The sequence below is a fragment of the Rhinatrema bivittatum genome, chromosome 8 (genome assembly GCF_901001135.1).
Source record: "Rhinatrema bivittatum chromosome 8, aRhiBiv1.1, whole genome shotgun sequence".
NCBI lineage: Eukaryota > Metazoa > Chordata > Amphibia > Gymnophiona > Rhinatrematidae > Rhinatrema > Rhinatrema bivittatum.
In genome coordinates this window covers 142,393,598-142,418,774 of record NC_042622.1, presented here as the reverse complement: position 1 = coordinate 142,418,774, position 25,177 = coordinate 142,393,598, and the positions used below count along the sequence as shown (strand labels likewise).

Sequence of the window (25,177 nt, the reverse complement as noted above, 5' to 3'; positions counted from 1 at the left end):
GAAAGAGAGGACATGTTTGTAAGCATGTGAATGAGAGTCTGTGTGTGAGAGAAAAAGACAGCATGTATTTATGTGATTGAAAGCCTGTGTGTGTGTGTGTGTGTAAGCGTGAAAAGATAGACAGCATGTGTGTAAATGTGTAATTAAGAGCCTATATAAGTGAGAGAGAAAAAGCATGTGTATATGTGAGTGCCTGAGAGCATGTGTGTATAGGTGTGTAATTGAGAGCCAGTGTGAGAGCGCGCGCTGGTATGTGACTGAGAGAGAGAGGAGAAAGTTCCAAGCAAACCACCCCTCCTCCTGCTAATTCAGAACAATCTCAGGACACCTGGATATCAAACGTTCCCAGGTATGCAGAGCAAAAAAATTTTTGTATCCTTATTATTTTTCATTACTGGGTCTTTGTGTCTATTTTGAAATATTTTGTTGGTATCTGGAAATTTTTTATATGAGTTTTTAATTATTGGATATTCCACTCATCAGCTGTTTCGAAATATGTTTGTTTTGCTAGTACAGTTTTACTGCTGATGATTTTATATTTCTTGATTTGTTTTATAAGGATGTGTGATGTTTCTTTTTTCCTTTGTTACACTGCATACAGAGACTCTGGCTTGTTGCAGTTTCCAATTCAGTTTTTTCTGCATGCTTCTAGTTATGCGTTTTGGTCTCTTTATTCTATGTTAGGTGAGGGTCAGCACGTGATTCAGGTGAGGTTTTCTGCTGGCGTGTAGTTTCTGTGTAGGACTCTATAGCAGCCTGACTTGGTCCGTTTTCCTAATAGGAGATGTATTGGTGTCTTAAGGCCTGGTGTAATATTTTCAGAGACTTATTTGTACTTTAAAAGTGTGATCTTACATAAAATGCACACATTTACTTGTATTTAGTTTTAAACATATTGTATGGCTCTCATGGAATTACATTTTAAAATATGTGGCGTTCATGGCTCTCTCAGCCAAAAAGGTTCCTGACCCCTGCCTTAGGAGGACCGAATTAATAGAGGGAGGGTTCCAGGAATTGGGGAATAAAATTGAAGATCATGGGATTTGAATTGCAGTGGATGGAGATAGGAGGAGGGAGGTATCTCTACCATGCTCTGGTCCTGTTCCTCCTTGCATCCCCTAACATCGTACCCAATAAGTAGAGACCTTCATTTTCAGTTTCTATTTTATTTTTTATGAGGATTTCAATGCTCTAACAAAAAACATAGTGGAAAAGTTACTTTTCCATTGATTGTTCTCCTGTTTGTTATAACAAAGCCATTTTTCCATTGATTTTCTTTTGTTATAACATTGAAATTCCCAGGGGAAATAAACACTGAAAATTAAGGTCCCACACAAACACATGGCACCAATCCCTTCTTTTTCACTCACAAAACACTGCCCTCTACCCTTGTTCTCTCTCTCTTATACAGACACATATGCTCCCCAGCCGAACTCCTTCCAATGATCTCTATGCAGCCCCTCTTAATCTGCCTAAAATGATCCCCTTTTGCTCTATCTGCTGCAGGCTCTCCTATTCCCTGCATGCTGCCTGGAAGAAAGGGGTTGAGTCGGGAAACACAGAGGGCTATTCTTGACTTAGTGAGATTCAGCACAGCTGACAGGTGCAATTCTTCAACCAGCCTGATGCCCCCCAGGATTTCTGCTGCCCTAGGCACAAGCCTAGTGTGCCTATTGACAATTCCAGGCCTGAATATTTAGAAAATGAAAATGACAACAAAATACAAATATCCTCTGGAGCAATTGTACAATAAGGAAGCCTAAACCCTAGTGAAATGAGCACAAAGTCTCAGGTGCCTGCCAACCTTTAGCAAGTACTCTTATACAATCATCACTTTAATCCATCTAGTCAGCGACAATTTAGAAGCGGTTTCATCTTTGCGAGGGCCACCATGCAAGATAAAGAACTAATCCATTTTCTGGAATGAGTTGGTCACCTTCAGGTATTTAAGAAGAATATGATGAACATTCAGTAAATGGAGACTGCCATTCTTGCCACAACATTCACTGCCCTGGAAGGCTGGGAGCGAGACAGTCTGATTAAAATGAAAAGGCAAAAATATCAAACCAGCAAACACTACACTATGTATACATAATGACAAATATGATCTTGGGTAGAAAGGATGGAATTTGTTGAAGTGTGACCAACTCAGCAAAGAATATCAGGTGGGGATCTCTGTAAGATAAGTCCTTTAACTCTGAAATATGCCTACTGGAGCAGATAGCTACTAGAAAAATTGCCTTCAAAGAAAGATTCTTCAGAGACACCTGCTTAATTGGCACTAAGGACAAACTGAGGACGCACTGAGGAACTAAGGCCTTAAAAAGAGGGCAAATATACTTGATCCACCCCCAGAGGAAACAAGCAACATCTGGATGAGCAGTCATTGAGCCCCCCTGAATGTAACCACTGTAGCATGAACAGCCACAACCTGAACTTTCAGAGGACTGATATGCAGGCCCTTATCCAAAACACTTCTGTAGAATGGTCGAAATAGCTGAGATGACTGCCTGCCATGGCAAGATAGACTGAACATCACAAAAGCTTTCAAAAAGGTGCCATACTTGAACACATGCCAAGAAAGTCAAATTCTTTTGGGCCTGGTAAAGATGTCCAAGAAAGAATATCCCTTTCTGCACAAATGAGCCCTCTCAAGAGCGAAAGACAAAATGAAGTTGGATCCTCCATTAAAATCGGTCCCTACTGAGTCATGTGATGATCTGCTAAGGGAGCGGATGTCTCTTTTGGAGCTCCTAGAAAGCCCCCTCTTACATCTTATCTTAGCTGCTGGTTTTTTGTTTTCTCTACTGATTTTATTTTTCATCTATTTCTTTGGGCGATTATTATCCTGGTGGCGATCAGCTGGCGTGATTATATAGACAAATTTGTTATTCAGGAGTCGCCTGATATGTCTTCTAAGCTACGGAAAGCCATGCCCAACAAGAGTAAAACTATGCAGGAAGTATCTGACACTGAAACTTCCTTTCCTTCAGACGTTATTTAGGAAATATCTGTGGAAATTTCAAACACACACAATTAAACTCTGGAATTTGTTGCCAGGGAATGTGGTTAGTACAGCAGGATATAAAAAAGGTTTGGATAAGTTCTTGGAGGAGAAGTCCATTACCTATTAATCTAGTTGACTTAGAAAATAGCCACTGCTATTACTAGCATCAGTAGCATGGGATTGACTTAGTTTTTGGGTACTTGCCAGGTACTTATAAGCCTGGATTGGCCACTACTGGAAACAGGATGCTGGGCTTGATGGACCCTTGGTCTGACCCACTATGGCATTTTCTTAAATTTGTCACTGATATTTTAGAAGACCAGCTTTAAAAAATGCAAACCTTTCTGGAGGGCCTTACAGAAAGGGTGAATTTGCATGAGGCTCAGATTCAGGCAGCGGAATCCCGGATTTCTCAGCAAAAAGGCCAATTCAGACCTACAGGCCCTGGTTTCTCAGCTCCTGCAGTTGAATGAGCAACTTTCCAGCAAACTAGATGTCCTGGAGGACCAGTGTAACAGGAGTAATATCTGGCTGATTGGCATCCCAGAATCTGTACAGGACTCTTTATGTGAGTACTGGTTGCCTGAACAATTAGGTCTTCTGGAGGAATGAAAAATGATTCCAGTTGAGAGGTCACACAGACTTGGTGCTTACTGAATGGACTCCCTTAAGCCGTGCCCAGTGATAGCAAAAGTTCTCAATTATGCTGACAAAGCTAACATAATGGTGGCTGTCTTACCTTCCCCTCTATAACAAGAGTGCTGCCAAATGAACTCTTAAGGAACTCAAGGCCAAACCCTTCAGTAAAAAGGAAAGAATCATTGGTAATGATGCCGAAATGGAGAAACCTTCCTCTTCAGACACAAAGTCTCAAATATCTTCTATACTTGGGTATGGTATATGCTAACAAAAGAACTTTCTTGCCTTTAGTAAGGTTGAAATCAACCGCATCTGGCTAAGTGGCAGCTGCTTTATCCGCTAAGTAGTGGCCGCTGAACATAGCTGGAAATTCAGGGGCCACCACTTAGCCAGATAAGCCCTCCATATCTAGCTAAGCAGCGTTTCAATACTGGGTCTTCTGTGTCTAGGATAAGCCAAAACAAGTCTTCCTTTTTTGTTACCACAAAGATAATTAATAATGACCAAGACCCATTTTTCCTTCGACCCCAGAATCATCACTGCCAATTGAAGAAGACGAGTCTGAGTTGCCTATATGGCCTCCCTTTCTTCCTTGTGAAACACATGGGAATACCATGAACATGTCAACTACTGGACAAATTCTAAGACTTAACTATGCCTTATAATGTCTACGACTAATTGGTCTATTGTAATTTTGGTCCACTCCTCATAAAACTGATCTGATCTGGGGAGCAGGGAGCGTGGACCTCCTGAACTTCATTTGGAATTCTGCCTCTAGTAGCTCTACAGCTCTCCCGAAAGGACTGTGACTTGGGGGTGCGGCGTGTTCTGCAGGTTCCTCCTGAGAATCTGAAGGAAGATCAGTAGAACTGGATGGGGACTCCCTTGCAGAGTGAATCTCTGAGAACGAGGTGGAAAACAGATTTGCTTACCTGTAACAGGTGTTCTTCCAGGACAGCAGGATGTAGTCCTCACATATGGATGACATCACTGGACGGAGCCCTATCACGGAAAACTTTTCTGTCAAAGTTTCTAGAAACGTTGACTGGCACACTGAGCATGCCCAGCATACCATGAAACCTGTGTCCACAGGGGTCTCCCTTCAGTCTCGTTTGTAGCAAAAAGTGCGAGTGAAAAATAAACTAACAAAACGTAAGCGGATCCAACTCTGCGGGGTGGCGGGTGGGTTTCGTGAGGACTACATTCTGCTGTCCTGAGAGAACACCTGTTACAGGTAAGCAACTCTGCTTTCTCCCAGGACAAGCAGGATGATAGTCCTTACATATGGGTGGATTAGCAAGCTACAGACTGACTCATATTACAACAGGCCAATAGTAGACAACTCGTGCAGCAGGCACAATAATTGGGGTGCTATTGGTAATGATGAGGCAGCCTGAAATCACAGCAGGTGGTTGCGGAAGGAGCTGGGGATTATACTGGAACAAAGCTCTGCAAGACAGATTAGCCAAAGGCAGAGTCTTGACGGACTTCCTTATCTAAGCGGTAGAGGGCTGCGAATGTGTGAAGAGAGCTCCATATCGCAGCTTAGCAGATGTCGGCAATTGGTACTGAACAATAGTGTGGTACGATATTGCCATGGCCCTTACAAAATGTGCCTGCACTCACCTCTGGAGAGGAAGGCCTGCTTTCTCATAGCAGAATTGGATACAGTCTGCTAGCTAGTTGGAGAGAGTTTGTTTGCCCACTGGAACTTGGAGCTTGTCTTTGTCAAAGAAGCAAAGAGTTGGGTGGATTTCATATGGAGTGAAGTGCAGTCTAGGTAGAATGCAAGTGTATGTTTACAGTCCAAGGTGTGCAACAGCTTCTCGGCCTGGTGAGAGTGAGGCCTTGGGAAAGAGTGGGCAGACTACAGACTGAGTAAGGTGAGAGGCTGTGTCCACCTTAAGAAGAAATTAAGGGTGAGTACGGAGGACCAGTCGATCACGGAGGAACCTAGTGTTGGGCAGTATGCAACAAGGGCTTGTAACTCACTGACCCTTTTAGCAGAGATGATGCCTATGAGGAAAAGAATTTTCCATGTTAGAAATTAAATGTTATAGGAATGCAAAGGCTCGAACAGGGAACACCTGAGCCTTGTGAGCACTACATTTAGGTCCCATTACGTAACCGGTGATTGTAGAGGAGGTTTAAGTTGTAGAAAACCCATGATAAGCCAGCCCATAAGGGGTTGAGCCGTTAACAGGGCATCCCCTACTCCCCGGTGGTACGCTGAGATGGAACTGAGGTGTACCCGTGCAGAGGATTGTCTGGGAACAAGAATCCGAAAGGCATCCTAGATAGCACAATAGAGATGGAGTGGGGCAGGAAAAAAGGGGCCAATACCTTTTTGTGCATGTCATTTGGTAAATCCTGCCCATTTTGAATAGTAAGATTTACGTGTGGAAGGTTGTCGTGAAGCTACAAGTACCTGATAATATCAGTGAGTCTGTGCTATGAGATTGGCCTGTGGGCAGGCGAATTGGTTCCTGGAGTGATAGGTTGAGAAGTATGGTAAAGCATACTTGTTGAGGCCAGTACGGGGTTATGAGAATCATTGAAAACCTGTACTGCTGTAGCTTCACAACAGTTTTGGCTATGAGCGGTTTCGGAAGAGAAGCTTATAGGAGGCTTTTGTTGCAAGGGCGAGCAAAGGCGCCCATGGCTAACGCATTTGTATGCCTGTGTAGGGAGCAGAATCTGTCCACTCTGTGGTTCGATTTGGACGCAAGAGGTCGAAGGTTGGTTGACCTCAGCGCTAGAAGCTTTTGCTCACTACACATAGATTCAGAGACCATTTGTGGGGATGGAGACTTCTTTTTTTTTTTTTTTTTATTGCCATGCTGGGTCAGACCAAGGGTCCATCAAGCCCAGCATCCTGTTTCCAACATAGGCCAAACCAGGCCTCAAGAACCTGGCAATTACCCAAACACTAAGAAGATCCCATGCTACTAATGCAATTAATAGCAGTGGCTATTCCCTAAGTAAATTTGATTAATAGCTGTTAATGGACCTCTCTTCCAAGAACTCATCCAAACCTTTTTTGAATCCAGCTACACTAACTGCACTAACCACATCCTCTGGCAACAAATTCCACAGTTTAATTGTGTGTGGAGTGAAAAAGAATTTTCTTCGATTAGTCTTAAATGTGCTACTTGCTAACTTCATAGAATGCCCCCTAGTCCTCCTATTATTATTGTAAATAACTGATTCATATCTACTCGTTCAAGACCTCTCATGATCTTAAAGACCTCTATCATATCCTCCCTCAGTCGTCTCTTCTCCAAGCTGAACAGCTCTAACCTCTTCAACCTTTCCTCATAGGGGAGCTGTTCCATCCCCTTTATCATTTTGGTAGCCCTTCTCTGTACCTTCTCCATCGCAACTGTATCTTTTTTGAGATGCAGCAACTAGAATTGTACCTAGAAGATGTGGTAGATCTGATTGACAAACTGAAGAGTAGTAAATCACCTGGACCAGATGGTATACACCCCAGAGTTCGTTTGGGTCCTCACAATGATTCACTTTTTGACCTGAACTATAAACCGCTTATAGCTAAGATACAGGCTAATCTGGATAAATGGTTGGAGCATTCACATTCCTGGCTGGGTAGACTAGCCATTATCAAAATGAATGTGTTACCGCGTTTTTTATATTTTTTTACTACCATACCCATCTATCTCCCTAGTAAATTGCTTCAGAATTGGCAGCAAATATTGGGTCAATTTATCTGGAGGAGGCGACCGCCGCGGATCGCCAGAGTTACATTGTTTCAGACCAAACTGAGGGGTGGATTACAGGTTCCTAACCTTCTCTGGTATTATGGGGCGGCTCAGCTGCGTGCTTTGGTAGTTTTTCATAGCAATAACGATAGGCCGCAATGGGTTAAATTGGAACAAGCCTGCCTGGGCCGATTTCCCATCGATGCCATCCCCTGGCAACCGTCACTCCCTACCGCTACGAATATAGTAGTGACATATGCTCTGAACACTACTTTGCAGGTTTGGAAGCAATGGAAAAAGGTTCTGGTGGGTCCGGAACAGTTTTCTTTGATGTCCTATTTATTTACTGATGTGGTTACCCCATGGGGGGAAGGTTCCAGGGATCAACAGCACTGGAATCAAGCGGGTATTTGTAAATTTGGACATGTGTTTCAACAAGGGTCTTTACTTACTAAAGAACAATTATGTACAGCATATAACCTTGACAGGATTGACTTTTTTCTTTACGCTAAGCTATACCATTTTACATGTAAGGGGTTGTGCAAAGGTTCTCTCCGAATTAAAGGGACACTGTTTGAATCTCTGTGCAAGAATGCTTCTGTTATCAGAGGAGTGATTTCCAAGATTTATGCTCTTTTGAATGGCCGGAGACTGGACACGCCACGGCATCAGAAACAATGGGAGAGCGACTTTTGTGCTCCTCTACGGGATGAGGAATGGGAGCAAATATACCTGGCTGCACGAAAATGTTCCATCTCAGCGGGGCTCCAAGAAAACTGTTACAAATTAATTTACAGATGGCATTACACTCCAGTTTCCCTTCACAAATTCGCACCGGACGTTCCTGACACCTGCTGGAGAGGATGTGCGGCAAGGGGTACATACTTTCACCTATGGTGGCAATGTCCTGAGGTCTCCCATTGCTGGAAGAAGGTCTTGGACTGGATTGCTCAAGCCCTTTATATAGCTGTTTCGGTGGAACCATGGCACGCTCTCTTAGGGCTACCGGTTCTTGGAGCCACTCGTATGGAACAGAGACTAGTTCTACAGATCTTAAGGGAGGTATCTGCCCATTTAAATGGAAAACGGCGCTACAACACAATAGCTGCCGGGGCCGGTACCGTTAAATTTAATATTTCTGATTTGTCATAATTAATTTTCATTCCCGACCTTGCTGTAAACTTCCCCAGCTCCTCCATGACTTGGGGCAGTGAACTATTCGGATCCGTAATGGTGAACATAACATCGTCCGCAAAAAGGGAGATTTTGAACTGAGCATCCCCTTTCTGGATCCCTCGGATGGCCCCGTTATTCCGAATGCGTATAGCAAAGGGTTCCAAAAATAGGGCAAATAATAGGGGAGACAAAGGGCACCCTTGCCTAGTACCCCGCTGAATGGGAAACTGCGGGCCGTAGCTCCCATTAACCTTCACCCTAGCCACTGGGTTATTATAAAGTTGACGTAACCAGGTAACAAACCTAGTCCCGAAGCCCATGGCTTGTAGAGTGTGAAACAAGAAATCCCAATGAACTAGGTCAAACGCCTTTTCGGCATCTAATGCTAGTAGAATAGCTGAATGACCTTCCCTGTGAACCAGATCGATAATATCCACTATCCGCCGTACGTTATCCGCCGCTAGGCGACCCTGCACGAACCCCACCTGATCATTATGAATGAGCCCAGGTAAAACCCCATTCAACCGAGCTGCTAAAACCCTGGCCAGTATCTTCAGATCTATGTTAATGAGGGAGATCGGTCGGTACGAACCGCAAAGGGTTGGGTCCCTCCCAGGCTTAGCAAGCACAGTGATACCTGCAGTGTTGGCGTCCATCGTGAAAGCCGAGCCATCTAATAAGGAATTAAAAGCTTTAACCATCGGCTCCACCACCACATCCGCCATTTTGCGATAGTAGCTACCCGTGAAACCATCCAATCCGGGTGCTTTACCCTGCTTCAACTTTTTGATGGCCGCCAGCACCTCCTGGGAAGTGATGGGTTTTTCTAGAAAAGCTTGTTGAATAGGTGTAATGTGAGGCAAAGAGACATCCCGCAGGTAAGCTTGTATGTCATCAGCCCGTATGGAATCCTCCCTAGTATACAATTTAGAGTAAAATTCGGTGAAAGCCTGACGTATGTCCTCAGAAGCGGTCACCGTTTGCCCCCCAGAGCTAGAGATCTTGGTTATAACTGTTAAGGCTCGCGCCGCCCTCAATTGCCTAGCCAAAAATTTACCAGCTTTATTTCCCCCTTCGAAGTATTGCTGTCTTAAAAGCGTGAGAGAATGACTAATAGCAGAGTCCTCTATTGACTGGAGTTGGGATTTAACGGCAAGGATTTTCTGATATAGTTTTGTAGATTGTGATCGACTATGTTGTTTTGTCAAATCAGCTAGGTCTGCTAGCAGCTGTGTCCGTCTGACATTACGTTCTTTATTACAATGCGCAGACTGCGCTATGCAGTGCCCTCTAATCACAGCTTTGGAACACTCCCACACCGTCAAAGGGGACATACCCTCCGTTTGGTTATCCTTAAAAAAATCTTTGAGATGTGATAGCAGAGTGGCGGCAAAAGATGGATCAGCTAGGAGGCTGTCATTGAGCCTCCAAGACCTGAGGCCTCCCCCTGACTCACTTAACCTACAGACCATCCACACTGGGGCATGATCTGACCAGGTGATGGGGTCTATGTCTATTTTGTGTACTCGGGTCTGAATAGTAGCAGAGGTGAAGAAGTAATCAATGCGCGTATATGTAGAGTGGGGGCAAGAATAAAATGTGTAAGACCGGGAATGCTCATGCCTGGATCTCCAGTTGTCCACCAGCCCCCATTTGGTCACAACCGCTTGCCAAGCCTGTCTTATCTCAACATGTGACTGTGCACCTGAACTAGAATCCAAACAGGGATCCATGACAAAATTAAAATCCCCTCCCACAATGATCTCCCCTTCAGCATGTTGGAGCAGCAAGTTAGATATATGTTTAATAAACATTTTCTGACGTTGATTGGGAAAATACACATTTAGGAGCGTAATAATCCGATTATCTATTTTAATTTTGTTAAGTATATACCGTCCATTAGGGTCCTTGACAACTAAAATCTGCTCATGCACTACAGCAGCAGCAAACAAAATCCCCACCCCAGCATATCTAAGTTCCCGAGTACTTGCTGCCCAAATAGCAGTGGGAAATTGGTGAAATTGCAATAAACTCTCATGATGTTGTTGTACATGAGTCTCTTGTATAAAAACTATGCCAGCTGCCTGTCTTTGCAGTTCTCTCTTCAGGAGCTGCCGTTTTTGGGGCGAGTTGAGACCCTTGACGTTAAAAGAAAGCAATTTAGTGGCCATATTGGGTCCACGACCTCTGTCTCCTCCCCTTCCCCAACAGTGTGATAACCGTACTTGCTTCAAATCGCACCCTCCGGCTCTCACTAAAGCAGAGCTGACCCTGAAATGTCCCCCCCATTCTCCAAACAAACTGATCTGTAGTGATCTGGCCTGAGCCCTACACATCCTTCGGTATCCCGGTGCCAGCCATAGGATACCAGGCTCCCGAGGGCCCGTGGGCTCCCGATCAGAGGTAGCCGCAGTTGTATAACTCCGTCCTCAATCCCCCCCCCCCCCGGACTCATGAGAACATACCCCATGATGCAGAACAATCCGAAACTATAAACATGATAGATAACTATAAACCTTCATAAAGTAGACCAATCCTTATAAAACCGATGAAATACCAAACATATTGAGAAACAGGTGAAAGAAACCCCTCAAACACCAGCGTCTGTGTCCATTAGTTACCAAGTGTGTGTCCGCTTAAGCCTCCTCAACCTGCAGGCCACTAAAAGACCTAAAACTTGCAGTAATGAAGGCACAGCCATCTTCATCCCTGTTCATGTTGCAAGGCTTGAGACCCCTCAGCGTGGCGACGAAGCCTCTTGCCACCTTTCCCAGCTCTTTGCCATCCTGAAGCTTTAGCTGTAGTTGCAGCCGATGCTGTTGTAGTAGGAAGGGAAAAAGACACCGGCAGTTGGGCCGTTAAGAATGCTTCATGTGCCTCCGCTAGAGAGGCCATCTTATATGAGATGCCCTGATGTTGAAATAACAATCCGAATGGATAAGTCCATCTGTACCGTATGTTTCTTTCCCTGAGTGCAGCGGTAACCTCACGCATCTCATAACGCTTTTTAAGGGTAATAGGAGCCAAGTCCTGATACAAGGCAATATTGCAGTTTTGCCAGGTGATTGTCTTCTGTTGTCTGGCTGCCGCCAGAATTCTTTCCTTCAGGGGAAAACTGGTTAAACATAACACAATGTCTCTGGGCTGCTGATCCCGACGGGGACCAAGTGCTCGATGGGCCCTTTCAAAACTTATAGAGGGCGGGAGGTCCTCATTTTCCCCCTGTGCAGTCCCGGCTTGTTTTAGAATAAAGAGGCAGATATTAGACGCTATTTGTTTTACGTCTAAAAAATCAGGAGTTTCAGGAACCCCCCTGATCCTAAGGTTATTTCGTCTGCCCCTATTATCAAGATCTTCCAGTTTGTCTTGAATTGCCTTGATTTCAGCATTAGAGGCATCACGCTGGATCACCAGCCCATTCAGCAACTCACCCTGGGCATCGATGCGGGTTTCAGTTTCCTCCACGCGGCATCCGAGAGCCGCCATGTCCGCCTTCAGATCCGCTACAGACGCCATGATGTCGGCCTTATTTTTTTTCAGATCGGCTCTCAGCTCCATGAACCATCGGCGCGCCTCATCACGATCCAAAGGAGTGAGACTGGTTCCTGCTCCGCTTGCCGTATCAGGCTGCAAAGCACCCGCCATCTCCTCCGCGTCAGATAAATCGCCATCTCGGCCCACGGCGCCATCTTGGTCTGGATCTGGTGGCAGTTTGTCATAAGAGAATTTTCGGAGGTCGGTCGTTTTTCGTTTGCTGGTCATCTTGAATAAAAGCTGGAGCGATACCCCTCAGCCTCAGGGCAAAGTATGTCGAGAAAAAATGCGTTCTTTACCGGTTTCGGAGCGATTTTAAGCCCGGGGAGAGCGGAGCTAAGGAAACCTGCGTCCTCTTACATCGGATGCAAACCACGCCCCCTATTTTTCTCATTTTATCAAAGTTTCCCTTTTGAAAGTTTAGCACGAGAGTTGTGGATTTGCTTACTGTCCCCCTTCCAGTCATTAATTAAGATTTGATATTATGATCACTATTGCCAAGCGACCCCACCACTGTTACCTCTCTCACCAAATCCTGTGCTCCACTGAGAATTAGATCTAAAATTGTTCCCTCTCATGTCGGTTCCTGAACCAATTGCTCCATAAAAATGTCATTTATTCCATCCAGGAACTTTATATCTCTAGCATGTACCAATGATACATTTACCCAGTCAATATTGGGGTAATTGAAATCTCCCATTATTACCGCACTACCAATTTGGTTAGCTTCCCTAATTTCTCTTAGCATTTCACTGTCCATCTCACCATCTTGACCAGGTGGACGGTAGTATACTCCTATCACTATAGACATCCGACACACAAGGGATTTCTACCCATAAAGATTCAATTGTGCATTTAGTCTCATGCAGGATGTTTATCCTGTTGGACTCTATGCCATCCCAGACATAAAGCGCCACACAGCCTCCCGGGTGCTCAGAGCTCTCTGTCATTGCGATATAATTTGTACCCCGGTAGAGCAGTGTCCCATTGGTTGTCCTACTTGTTAGGCATTATTGCTTGGATGTCGGGGCTCTGGCTTCCATGTGCTTTGGTGAGAGTGTTCTACGAGCAGAGCTCTCCATGTCTCACCCGAATTAAGGGGCACTTAATATATCCCAGGAGTCTGGACTGATCGAGGTACCTGACGGAAAAGGAAAATTGGTTCTTATCTGCTAATTTTCATTCCTGTAGTACCACAGATCAGTCCAGAGACCCGCCCATTTACTGGGGGGGGGGGGGGGGGGAAGAGACAACTGCTCATCCTGATGCTTTGTATATAATTCAGAGTTGTTGGAGGTTTTCAATGCTGATCGCTTATGTTAAATTTGGGAAATGAGTTGGGTCTCTGGACTGATCTGTGGTACTACAGGAATGAAAATTAGCAAGTAAGAACTAATTTTTCTTTCCTGAAAATACCCAGATCAGTCCAGACCAGTGGGATGTACCAAAGCACCCCTAAACTGAGTGGGGCCCCGAAAGACCCACAAGCAGGACACTCTCCGAAGGATGGCCCATCCTGCGACCTGATATCCAGACGATAATGCCTGGTAAAGGTATGAATGGAGGGCTACACTGCTGCCCTACAAATCTCCAATGGCGACAGAAGTTGACACTCGCAAATCAACAGGAATTTGTCGTCCCTTATAAATGTAAGCCGATCAAATGGCTTCCCTAAGCCAATGAGATATGGTAGCTTTAGAGGCTTTATCCCCTTTCTTCAGTCCACTGAAGAGGACAAACAGATGATCTGAGCAACAAAAGGCATTAGTAACCTCCAAATACCGAAGTAGCGTCCGCCGCACATCCAGAATATATAATTCTCTATCCTGAGGAGACTCTTTCGACCACTCTGGAAAACCAGGAAGATCTACCATCTGATTAACATGAAAGGCAGACACCACCTTAGGAACAAAGCAAGGCACTGTTTTCAATGAGATTCCATTCCCGGAAATCTGCAAAAACTGATCCCTACGTGACAGGACCTGAAGTTGCGAAATCCTTCGAGCCAAACAAATAGCTATCAAAAAGACCATTTTCAGAATCAAATCCTTCAGGGTAGCCCTTCTCAAGAGTTCAAAGTAGGGTCTGCAAAGGACTCCAATCCAGGCAGATATTTTGCACCGGAGGACATAATAGCTTAGCCTCTCTGAGGAACCTTACCACATCTGGATGAACAGAGAGTCCTACCCTGAAACCTGCTTCTAAGTACACCCAAGGCAGCCACCTGCACACGAGGCGAGTTGCAAGCCAAACCCTTGGACAACCCCTGCTGCAGGAGATCCAACATATGCAACACCTCCACTGCCAGAGGATCAAGATCACGTTGAAGACACCAAATTTCAAACAGTTTCCAGACCCTAATATATGCCAGAGGTCGCTGGTCTTCTGGATTGAAGAAGAGTGGAGATGACCTTGTTCGGAGTAACCCTTCAATCGAAGTCTCCGCCTCTCAAAGGCCAAGCCACGATACAAAAGCCTCCCGATCCGAAAATATTAGACCCTGACGCAACAGGTCTGGAAGATGAGTCAGACTGAGAGGGCCTTACACCGCAAGTCGCACCAGATCTGCGAACCACAGTCTCCGCGGTCACTCTGGTGCCACTAGAACCACGGTCCTGGGATGTGATTCTATGTATCTAAGGACCCGACCTATGAGGGGCCAAGGAGGAAAGACATACAGAAGAATTCCCGTTGGCCTAGGGCACACCAGAGCATCGAGGCCCACCGAACAGAGTTTCTTTTAGCGACTGAAGAATTTCTCCGTTTTGGAGTTGAGCCGTATTGCCATAAGATCCAATTAGGGAATGCCCCACCTCGCACAGATATGGTTCCTTGCCTCTGGGAGCAACTCCCACTCCTCAGAATCCAACTGCTGCCTGCTGAGGAAGTCCGCCTGCATGTTGTCTATTCCCGCTACATGCGATGCCGCTAGGCCTTTGAGATGATGCTCCGCCCATGCAAAGAATCTCCTGGCCTCCAACACCACTGCATGACTTTTCATGCCACCCTTCCAATTGATACAAGCCACAGCCACCGCGTTGTACATGCGAACCATGCGACCCCGGACCAGGGGCAGAAAAATCTCCAGGTTCGACGGACCGCCTTCATCTCAAAACAATTGATGGACCAGAACTTCTCCTCTGGCTGCCACAGACCTTGCGCCGACTGGTCCAAGCACACTGCTCCCCAGCCGGAGAGGCTTAAGTCTGTGGAGACCACCACCCAGTCTGGAGGCTCCAGATCCATCCCCTTCTCTAAACTGGATCGAGACAGCCACCTTGAGAGACTGGACCTGGACTCCTGAAGCAAAGGCAAGGCAAGATGAAACTCCTCTGAGCAGGGACTCCACCTGGGCAACAGCGCTTGTTGCAGTGGTCTCATGTGCACGAACGCCCACGGGACCAAGTCCAATGTGGATGCCATGAACTCCAGGACCTGTAAAAAAATCCCACACTTTGGGCACCTCCAGACAAAGAAGATGCTGAGTGTTGAAGTGGGCCCCTAAGTAAACCAGCGACTCAGTCAGCTCCAACTGACTCTTGTGCACATAGATAACCCAACCAAGAGACTGTGATGTGGATATCACTCTTCGGATGGACTTCTCGCATTTTTCTCTGGACTTCGCTTGAACTAACCGATCGTCCAGATATGGGTGGACCAAAATTTCATTCCGGCGAAGAGCCGCAGCCACCACCACCATCACCTTGGTGAATGTGCGGGGCACCATCGCCAAGCCAAAGAAGAGGGCTCTGAACTGAAAATTAGTTTTCCATTGTCATTTTGGGCAACTTCACCTTCTTCCAGCTCATTGGATGGGAGGGAGTTTGCTTAGAAGTTTAGAGTTATTGCTGTCATCTTGGCTTGGGCACAGGTCAATACTTATGGACTGCAGGTGGTGCACGGATCAGTCTAGACTCCTGGGTTCATTCCCCCCAGCCAGCAGATGGAGACAGAGAAAAACGTCACTGACACTGTATCATAAACCCCAGTGCCCCCTGAAATTCCTCAGTATATATCTGTACCAAAGCATAAAGTAGTAAAAACAGCAAAAAAATTCTGAACAAGAAAACAGTTCCAACAAAACTGAACATATCAAAGAACAATATTATAGCTGAGTGGAATCCTCTCCCCTTACACTCCCCCTTTCCCCAATAGGGCGGGTTCTGGACTGATCCGTGGTACTACAGGAATGAAAATTAGCAGGTAAGAACCAATTTTCCTTTCCCTGTACATACCCGGATCAGTCTAGACTCCTGGTGGAACTCCAGGGTAGGACCCTGGAGAGTCCCGCTTGCAAAACACTTTCACCAAATGAAGGAGATCCCGTATCCCCTACATCAAGATGATAGTGCCAAGCAAAAGTATGCAGCGACTTCCAAGTCACTGCCTTGCAAATCTCCTGTAGAGAAACAAGCTGTGCTTCCACCCATGAGGTTGCTTGCAAACATGTAGAATGAGCATGCAAACCTTCCAGCACCGGGCGACCCCCGAGTCATATACGGCGAAGCAATTGTCTCCTTTAACCAATGCGCAATAGAGGCTTTAGAAGCCTTGTAACCTTTGTTTGCACCACTCCACAATACGAAGAGATGGTCGTACCTTCGAAATTCATTCGTAGCCTCTAGGTAACGTAACAAAGCTCTCCGAACATCCAAACATCTGAGCCTCCCTTGCGTGAAGATCGGACGCCTCTAAGGCCAGAAAAGCTGGAAGCTCCACCGAATGATTGACATGAAACGCTGAGACCACCTTTGGCAAAAATGAAGATACCATTCTTAAGGAAATCCCTGAATCTGAAATCTGAAGGAAAGGATCACGGCAAGACAGAGCCTGCAATTCAGAAATCCTCCTAGCTGAACATAAGAACATAAGAAATTGCCATGCTGGGACAGACCAAGGGTCCATCAAGCCCAGCATCCTGTTTCCAACAGAGGCCAAAAACCAGGCCACAAGAACCTGGCAATTACCCAAACACTAAGAAGAACCCATGCTACTGATGCAATTAATAGCAGTGGCTATTCCCTAAGTATAATTGATTAATAACCATTAATGGACTTCTCCTCCAAGAACTTATCCAAACCTTTTTTGAACCCAGCTACACTAACTGCACTAACTACCTTCTCTGGCAACCAATTCCAGAGCTTTATTGTGCATTGAGTGAAAAAGAATTTTCTCCGATTAGTCTTAAATGTGTTACTTGCTAACTTCATGGAATGCCCCCTAGTCCTTCTATTATTCGAAAGTGTAAATAACCGAGTCACATCTACTCGTTCAAGACCTCTCATGATCTTAAAGACCTCTATCATATCCCCCCTCAGCCGTCTCTTCTCCAACAAATAGCCACAAGAAAAGCCACCTTAAGAGTCAAATCCTTCAATGTTGACCTCCGGAGTGGTTCAAATGGAGCTTCACACAAACTTCTAAGGATGAGATTAAGATTCCAGGACGGACAAGATCTCCGAATCAGAGGCCTAAATTCTTTATCCCCCTAAGAAACCTAATGACATCCGGATGAGCCGAAAAAGGGGAACCATCGATTTTACCACGAAGAGAGCCCAGTGTGGCCACCTGCACTTTAAGTGAACTGAGCGACAAGCCCTTAGCGAAGCCTTCTTGCAAGAAAGATAGAATGTCGGGAATGCCGTGCTCAGCAGGAATGGAACAGAAGGGGGCTACCGCGCTCAACCGAGCCTCCCAGGCTCTCGGTGCGTTTTGCCAGAATCACCCCTGGTGGCTTCTGGAGTGCCCTCCCCCCCTGGGGAGGCAAGCGGAGCAGAGGCTGTCCCGTGAGAGCTGCGTGTGGGCGTCTCCACATGCGTGACATTAAAGGGCCAGCATTCAAAGAACCAAAGGGGAGAAAAAACTACAAACTGGTAACGATGACCCCACATCGTCGCAAAAGGGACAGAGGAGCAAGACAGGCCCGGACAGAAAATGCAAGGAAAGCAAGTTACAGTCTTTTTTTTTTTTTTTTTTTTTTTAATTCTTTTAACTTCTATTTCTTTTTTCCTGTTTTGTTGTTTTGTTTTTTTTTTGTTTGTTTGTTTTTTTACTACTAACTAGGTACAGACTATAGGATTTTGCACCTCCACCATTTGCTGGAGACAGAGAAATACTGATGGACTGTAGGTGGCACCTCAGGGTATAGGGCAGAATCAGTCAAAACTTCTCTGTCTCCATCTGCTGGAGGGGAGGCAAAACCCAGGAGTCTGGACTGATCCGGGTATGTACAGGGAAAGGGCTAAGCCTGCAGACAGGGATCTTAAAATTTAAGCAGAACCTGCAGCTGCCTGAGGGGACTCGTGAAGGAGAGGGATCTGGACAACCAGATTTACACCCCATGGGTGCACAGACCAAGCACACACAAGGGCACCAACCCCCGGCTCAGCCGCCTCAACCGGACAGGATAGAACCACTAGGATTCCAAAAATCAAAAAGAAACCCCCAGGAGGAAGGCTCAAAAGAAAAAAATTGCTGAAAAAATGGAAAAAACAGCAGAACTGCAGGATTCACACCCTCTGCCATATGCTGTAGACAAGAGAAATACTGAGTAACTGCAGGGGGCTCTAGGATTTATGATACAGTGTCAGCAAAGTTTTTCTCTGTCTCCATCTGCTGGCTGGGGGAAATGAACCCAGGAGTCTGGACTGATCTGGGTATGTACAGGGAAATACTGAGGTCTTGCAGGTGACACTCTCAGTTAAGTAGCAGTGCCTCAAAGTTTTGTTCTCGGACTCCATCTACTGGAAGGGATGAATAACCCACTGTTCAGGACTGATCTGCGTATGTTCAGGAACAGCGATTATGTCACTGGAAAAGCATAGTCCTCTGTCTCCACCTGCTAGCAGGATAGAATAAACCCATGCATCTGGACTGGTCTAGCAGGATGGAAAGGAAAAACTATTTTACCTGTGTAAATGGCTTTGAATATTGCCCCGTCAAGGAGAAGGAACCACAAACTTAGGAACAAGTGCTAACGGTGCTGTTATGTGGAGAGCGAACACTAGGGCAGGAATCTAGAGCCAGAATCCCTCAATAACCACAGAAATATAGAGCCTGACAGAAGATAAGGCCTGGAAGGCATATTCAGTCTGACCAACTTGCTTCCCTCTGCAATGCCATAAACCCCACTACTGATTTCTAGTTTCCCTAATAGGATGAACCAGTCATGCATCTGAGGTTATCACTGAGCAGGTGCTGCGGGATTGGGGGAGAAGGGGTTCCATTAAGGGGCTCACCTTCACATAGTAAGTGATGAGGATCTTGCGCAGGTCAAAAACTTGCAGCATGGAAGCCGCATTGTTGTCGCTGATGCTGTAGCCCTCCAACACGTACTTGGTGGCAGCCACCTCCCAGGCTAGCCAGCGCTGGCCGAAGGCAGCATTGAATGATAGGGCATGGGGCAAGTGGCCTGGCTCGCAGCAACAGCAGCCCTCATCTTCTTCCACCCCCTCTGTAATGGCTTCCACCTCCCGTTGCTGGCAGTAAGTCCCTGTGCCGAGTGAAGAGAAAAAAAACCATGATTTTTTTGGGAGTGTAGGGAGGTGATGGGATGGGATACTGGGATGCACAGTGAGTTGGTGGGATGGAAAACAGTGCCACAGTTAAAGTTGGTGGCAGCAATGGAATGGGAAACTGGTCTCCTTTACGTAATCTGGAGCTAGCTAACTCCCCACCTGTAGCACTCTGGTATACAGAATCTACAGCACAGAAAGAATGTGGAAATGCGGGATCAGTGCCCAGAAGCCCCTTACCCCGGAATTCCAGCCCTCGCAACTGAAAAGTCACCAGCCCGTTGCCGATCTCGATAATGTGCACAAGAGCATTGAGGTAGTCTGAGGCCAAGATAAAGCAGTCGCCGGTGCTATAGTTGCCCCAGCGGCCCAGCAGCAGATCCCCACACAGCGCATGCTGCAGGGAACGTGTCAGGTGCTCATAGAAAATGGAGTTCAGGTTGTTGTCATCTGCTCCTGAAAAGAAGAGGCTCCCATTAGATCCATAGGCCACTCACTCCTCCAGCATCACTCAGTCAATATGCTGCTCATTCCCCTGACATCAACCCGTGCCCAGTCTGCATGCTGCCCCCTCCCATAACAGACCCTGCTTAGGCCATAAACTATCCTTCCCCCACATCAGACCCTGCCCAGTCTGTACATCGCTGCCCTTCCCCTGTATCAGATCCCACTCAATGTATGCTGCCCTTCCCCATTAAATTACACATGGTCCGTCATGTTGTGCTCATTCCATGCAACAGATCTTTCAGGGATTCCTTCTTATAATGCACTATAGGGCTCATGCATCTCCTTGTCTTGCTAGCTCACATTCGGTGGCAGCTCAGAGTTGATATGTAAATACTCTTGCCTTGCAAAACTCAAAGTCTAATCTAACTTCAGAGTGGTGTCACCTGCTGCAGAGGACTGTGTCTGGATGTACACCTGATTCCCCATCCATGAGATGGTACTTGGACTGTAGCCCAAGGAACTCTCTCTGGATATCAACCTGACCCCCCCATCCCTGAGATAATACCTGGATTGCGGTCCAGTTGGGTGGCGAGCCTGGTATTAGAATGGTCAACCCTCTTAGTGCTGAGAAGAGACAAGGAGACAGATTTTACAGTGACATTATCTGAGCTGATTTCTACGACTGCTGAGAGATGGGGTATGTGTGTGCATATCGGAGAAAATCCCACCACCACCACTAACCCTTGCAGCCATGTTACAACAAACTTTCCCTTGATATTCTTATGCTTACTTGTAGTCTCGCTCCCAGAATTTGACAGGTCTGGCATAGGATGTGATAAAGACAGCGCTGCCCAGAAGGGGGTTCAGAGGTGAGGAGAAGAGCGCAGAGAGGACGACCTGGACAAACAGCATGGCAGAATCTTCCACACAAGAAGCATGTTAAGGAAATCAAACTGAGGGCAAGGGGGTAGGGGAGGGAATCTTATTGCCATACAAAGCAATGACATCACCACCCCATACACATTAATGAAAGATCAAACAATTTTATAAAAGGAATACTACACCTAGTCTCTGAACATAACAGGAGTCACAACCCCCAAGATTCCCACTCCCAGCCTCTAAGAAAAGTGGGATCCACACATCCAGATATACTAGTGCCAGAATTCACACTCCCAGGCTCTGAGAACAGTGGCACCCACATACCCTACACACTAGTGTTCAGTCACAGCTGAGCATCGGAAATCTGTGAATATTCTAAGTCACATTTTACTTCCTCTCTTCTGAGAAGCAGCCAGAGGTACAACATACAAAAGGATACGAGGAACAGCAAATGGTTGAGCAAAAGCGTGGAAGGCAGAGCCCCAAGTGATCTGCCAGGGAGCAATATAAGTAAGGACGAAGCGCAGCTTATACAGCAGATCCCAAAGCTACAGTGAAAATGAACAAAAAAAAGGAGGGATACAGATCAAAATAAAACTATGAACAGGAAGAATACCTCTCCTGTAGCAAAAAAAAACAAACTAATAAAATATTGTGGCTTGAATGGAGAACTTCATAGTTACAACAGCATCACCTCTCGCAAATTTAGACCTGGTAAAACCACAATCTGAACTTGCACAAGGTAAAGGAAAATTGGTTATTACCTGCTAATTTTCATTCCTGGAATACCACAGATCAGGCCAGACTTCTGTGTTTTGCCTCCCTGCCAGCAGATGAAGTCAGAGAAGAAAAGCTTTACTGACACTGCTATTTAATCCAGTGTGCCACCTGCAGTCCCTCAGTATGACCTGTATCTAAGCCCAGATGAGAATAATCATAACAATAACTGAGACCCTCAATCCTCCTCAACGAGGAAGACAGAGCCTCTATGGAAAACTCGTTCCAACACTACATAAAACCTTATTTAACTAAACATGACATTCCGTATCTTTTACATACTGCCATGAGCAGCAAGTGGGTTTCTGGACTGATCTATAGTATTCCAGGCTTGAAAATTAGCAAGTAAGAACCAATTTTCCTTTCCTGTTAATACCCCAGGTCAGTCCAGACTCCTAGGATGTACCCAAGCTCCCCTATTTTGGGCAGGAATGTGATAGCCCCGCTCTTAATACACTCTCTCCAAAATCCGTGGAGTCCGGTTCTCGGATATCCAAACGGTAATGTCTGCTGAAAGTGTGTAAAGACTTCCAAGTCACCGCCCAACAGATTTCTTGAGGTAAGACCAGCTGATACTCGGCCCATGAGGTCACCTGCATTCAAATCGAGCGAGCCCTTAGACCCTCCGGTACCGGAAGACTTCTACAAATGTATGCTGAGCCAATCATGTCCTTCAGCAGCACACAATGTTAACTTTAGATGCTTGGCATCCTGGGACCACTCCATAGCACAAATAGATGATCTGATCTCTGGAAACTATTAGTCATTTTGCAAACCTCAACACCACCGCCTTACATCCAACACATGAAGCTCTGATAACGCCAAAACCACCTTCGGCAGAAACGAGGGCACTGTTTGCAATGACACTCCACTCTCCATAAACTGCAGAAAGGGATCTCTACAAGACAAACGCCTAAAGCTCTACAATTCTTCTGGCCAAACAAATTGCCACCAAAAAGATTAAAGCCTTTAGAGTCATCCTCCGCAACGGCTCGAACAGAGCCTCACACACCACCTTCAGAACTAAATTAAGATTCCACGAAGGACACACCTTCTGAAAAAATCTGAATCACATCCAGGTGGGAGGCCAGGGACTTTCCCTGTACCTTACTCCAAAGACAGCCTAGAGTCGCCAACTGCACCCAAAGAGAATTATAAGCTAGACTCTTCACCAGATCGTTTTTGCAGAAAAGTCAAAATATGGGAAACTGAAGCTCGAGTAGGCTGAACACCTTGTTCGACACACTAATGTGAATGGCCGCCTGGCTTGCAGCAAGGTGACTATGAAGTCTTTGGAATAACCTTTGCATCACAAGCATTTCCTCTAAAAGCCAAGCTGCGAGACAGAAGCAATCTGCTGGATCCAAAAATATTGGATCCTGATGTAACCGCCTCGGAAGTTGACCGAACCTTAACGGTCCATCTATCATCAAGTTTACTAGGTTCGCAAACCATGGCTAACTTGGTCACTCTGAAGCCACTAGAATCACTTCGCCCGGGTGTCTATTCATCTTAGTACTTTTCCCACCAATGGCCATGGATGAAAGACGTGAAGAAGAATCCCCGGTGACCATGGTAGCATCAGAGCACCGAATCCTTCTATTCCGTGTTCTCGCCTGTACCTGTTAAACCGCGCCGCCTTGGCGTTTTGTCTCAATGCCACCAAAAATCCATGTGTGGTGTTCCCCACCTAGCCCAAATAAGAAACATTTCCTTCCTCAGACAGCTCCCACTCTCTGGGATCCAACTTTTGCCTGCTGAGAAAATCCATCTGCATGTCTTCCATCCTGGCTATGTGATACATTGTAGAAACTGCCAGGTGCTGCTCCGCCCAGTGAGCCAATCCCTGAGCCTCTTGAGAAACATTTGACATTTGGTCCTTCCTTGTCGGTTGATACATGCCACTGTTGCATTGGCTGAGAGAACTCGCACCGGCCAATCTTGTAACCTTAGCAAAAAAGAAAGCAAGGCAAAGCGTACCGCTCTCATCTCTAATGAATCCTTCCTTCAATTATTGGCCTTGTGCGGTCTGCCCTGACACACTGCTCCCCAACCAGAAAGGCTGGCGTCGGAAGTCACTATCATCCAAACTGGGATTTCCAATTCCATCCCTCTCCATATTGACCCAATCAAGCCACCAGGAAAGACTGGACCTGGACTTCCCCCAGAGGAGGGGAACTTAATACCCCTCTGATAATGGATTCCAGCAGGAGAGGAGCACTCTCTGAAGGGGCCGCACATGCACGAATGCCCAGGGAACCAATTCAAGTATACACGCAAATGCCTAGGGAAAGGTTCTAGCATCAGTTCCATAGACCCTAGGACTGCAAATAATCCCAGGTTCTGGGCACCTTGAGTCGTAACAGGCAGCACATATTTACACTGCAGCTTCACCATCCTCTCCTCCGTGAGTACCATCTTCCCAATCCAGGTGTCAAATCGAGCCCCCCAGATACTCCAAGGTCTGGGTTGGCATCAGATGGCCCTGCGCTAGGTTCACCACCCAGCCCAGAGCCTTCCACCTCTCTAGGACCCGTTGTACCACTAGCTGACAGACGTTTGCAGTCTTTGCCTAATGAGCTATTCGTCCAGATATGGGCGTACCAGTACTCCCTTCCGAAGGGCTGTAGTAATCACCACTGTGACTCTGGTGAATGTGTGCAGTGCTGTTGCCAAACCGAAAGGAAAGGCACAAAACTGGAAATGATTTCTAAAAAATCAAACTGAAGGAACTTCTGGTGCTCCTGCTTGATTGGGATATGTAGATACGCCTCTATGAGGTCTAGTAATGCCAGGAACTCTCCCTTACAAACTACAGCAATAACCAAATACGTTTCAATACAAAACAGTGGCATCTTGAGGGCCACCATTCACCACTTTTAAATCCAAAATGGGTCTGAACATCTCCTTCTTTGGGTCCACAAAATAAATGGAATACCGACCACTCTCCCGTTCCTCCTGGAGAACCGGCATTATCACCCCTAGCTGCTGCAAGCGGTCCACCGTGTTGCGAACCACAACAAGAGACAAGGTAGGCTCCCCTCTACGGGCAAGCAAATTCCAATGCGTAGCTGTCTTTTATCACTTCTAAGACCAAAGGCTCCATTGTGATTTTGGTTCACTCCTTGTAAAAGTAGGCTAATCGCCCCATCCCGCGACAGCTGGAAGAGAAGAGTGAACCAGCCTCGCTTCATTGAGAAGACTTGTTCTCCCCCTCCCCAGTTCACTGACCAGGGGTATTCTCAAATTGTTTTTGGAGCAGGCAGATCAGCGGGAGCCAGAAGGACCAGAACCCCTGGGACCACCCGAACCCAGTTCGCCCCTTTGAAGTTTGGGGTCCTGGGCCCCTGCGCTGCAGCCAATCTAGGGACCTTGGCAGGAGGAGGGCAGGCAGGCAGCTGAGGATCTGGTGGGTCATCCTGTTGTAGAAGGCTGGCAACATAAGCCTTATGCATGAGGAGAACAAAATCAGCTGAAAAAAGTCC

The 25,177-nt window shown here is 46.3% G+C and overlaps 1 protein-coding gene across 8 annotated transcripts in view; it reads right to left on the bottom strand.

Moving 5' to 3' along the window:
* The window catches only part of PCNX3 (pecanex 3), a 214,271-nt gene that overhangs the window by 67,105 nt on the left and 121,989 nt on the right, over positions 1-25,177 (bottom strand). For 7 of the 8 annotated variants that reach the window (XM_029614747.1, XM_029614741.1, XM_029614743.1 and 4 more), the window contains 5 exons: positions 21,355-21,463; positions 20,827-20,956; positions 20,602-20,660; positions 19,830-20,045; positions 19,314-19,567 (listed from right to left, as the gene is read on the bottom strand). In XM_029614747.1, coding sequence (XP_029470607.1) covers positions 19,314-19,567; positions 19,830-20,045; positions 20,602-20,660; positions 20,827-20,956; positions 21,355-21,463 — 768 coding nt within the window. The remainder of the gene's footprint in view (positions 1-19,313; positions 19,568-19,829; positions 20,046-20,601; positions 20,661-20,826; positions 20,957-21,354; positions 21,464-25,177) is intronic. The other variant, XM_029614744.1, reaches the window with a different exon arrangement.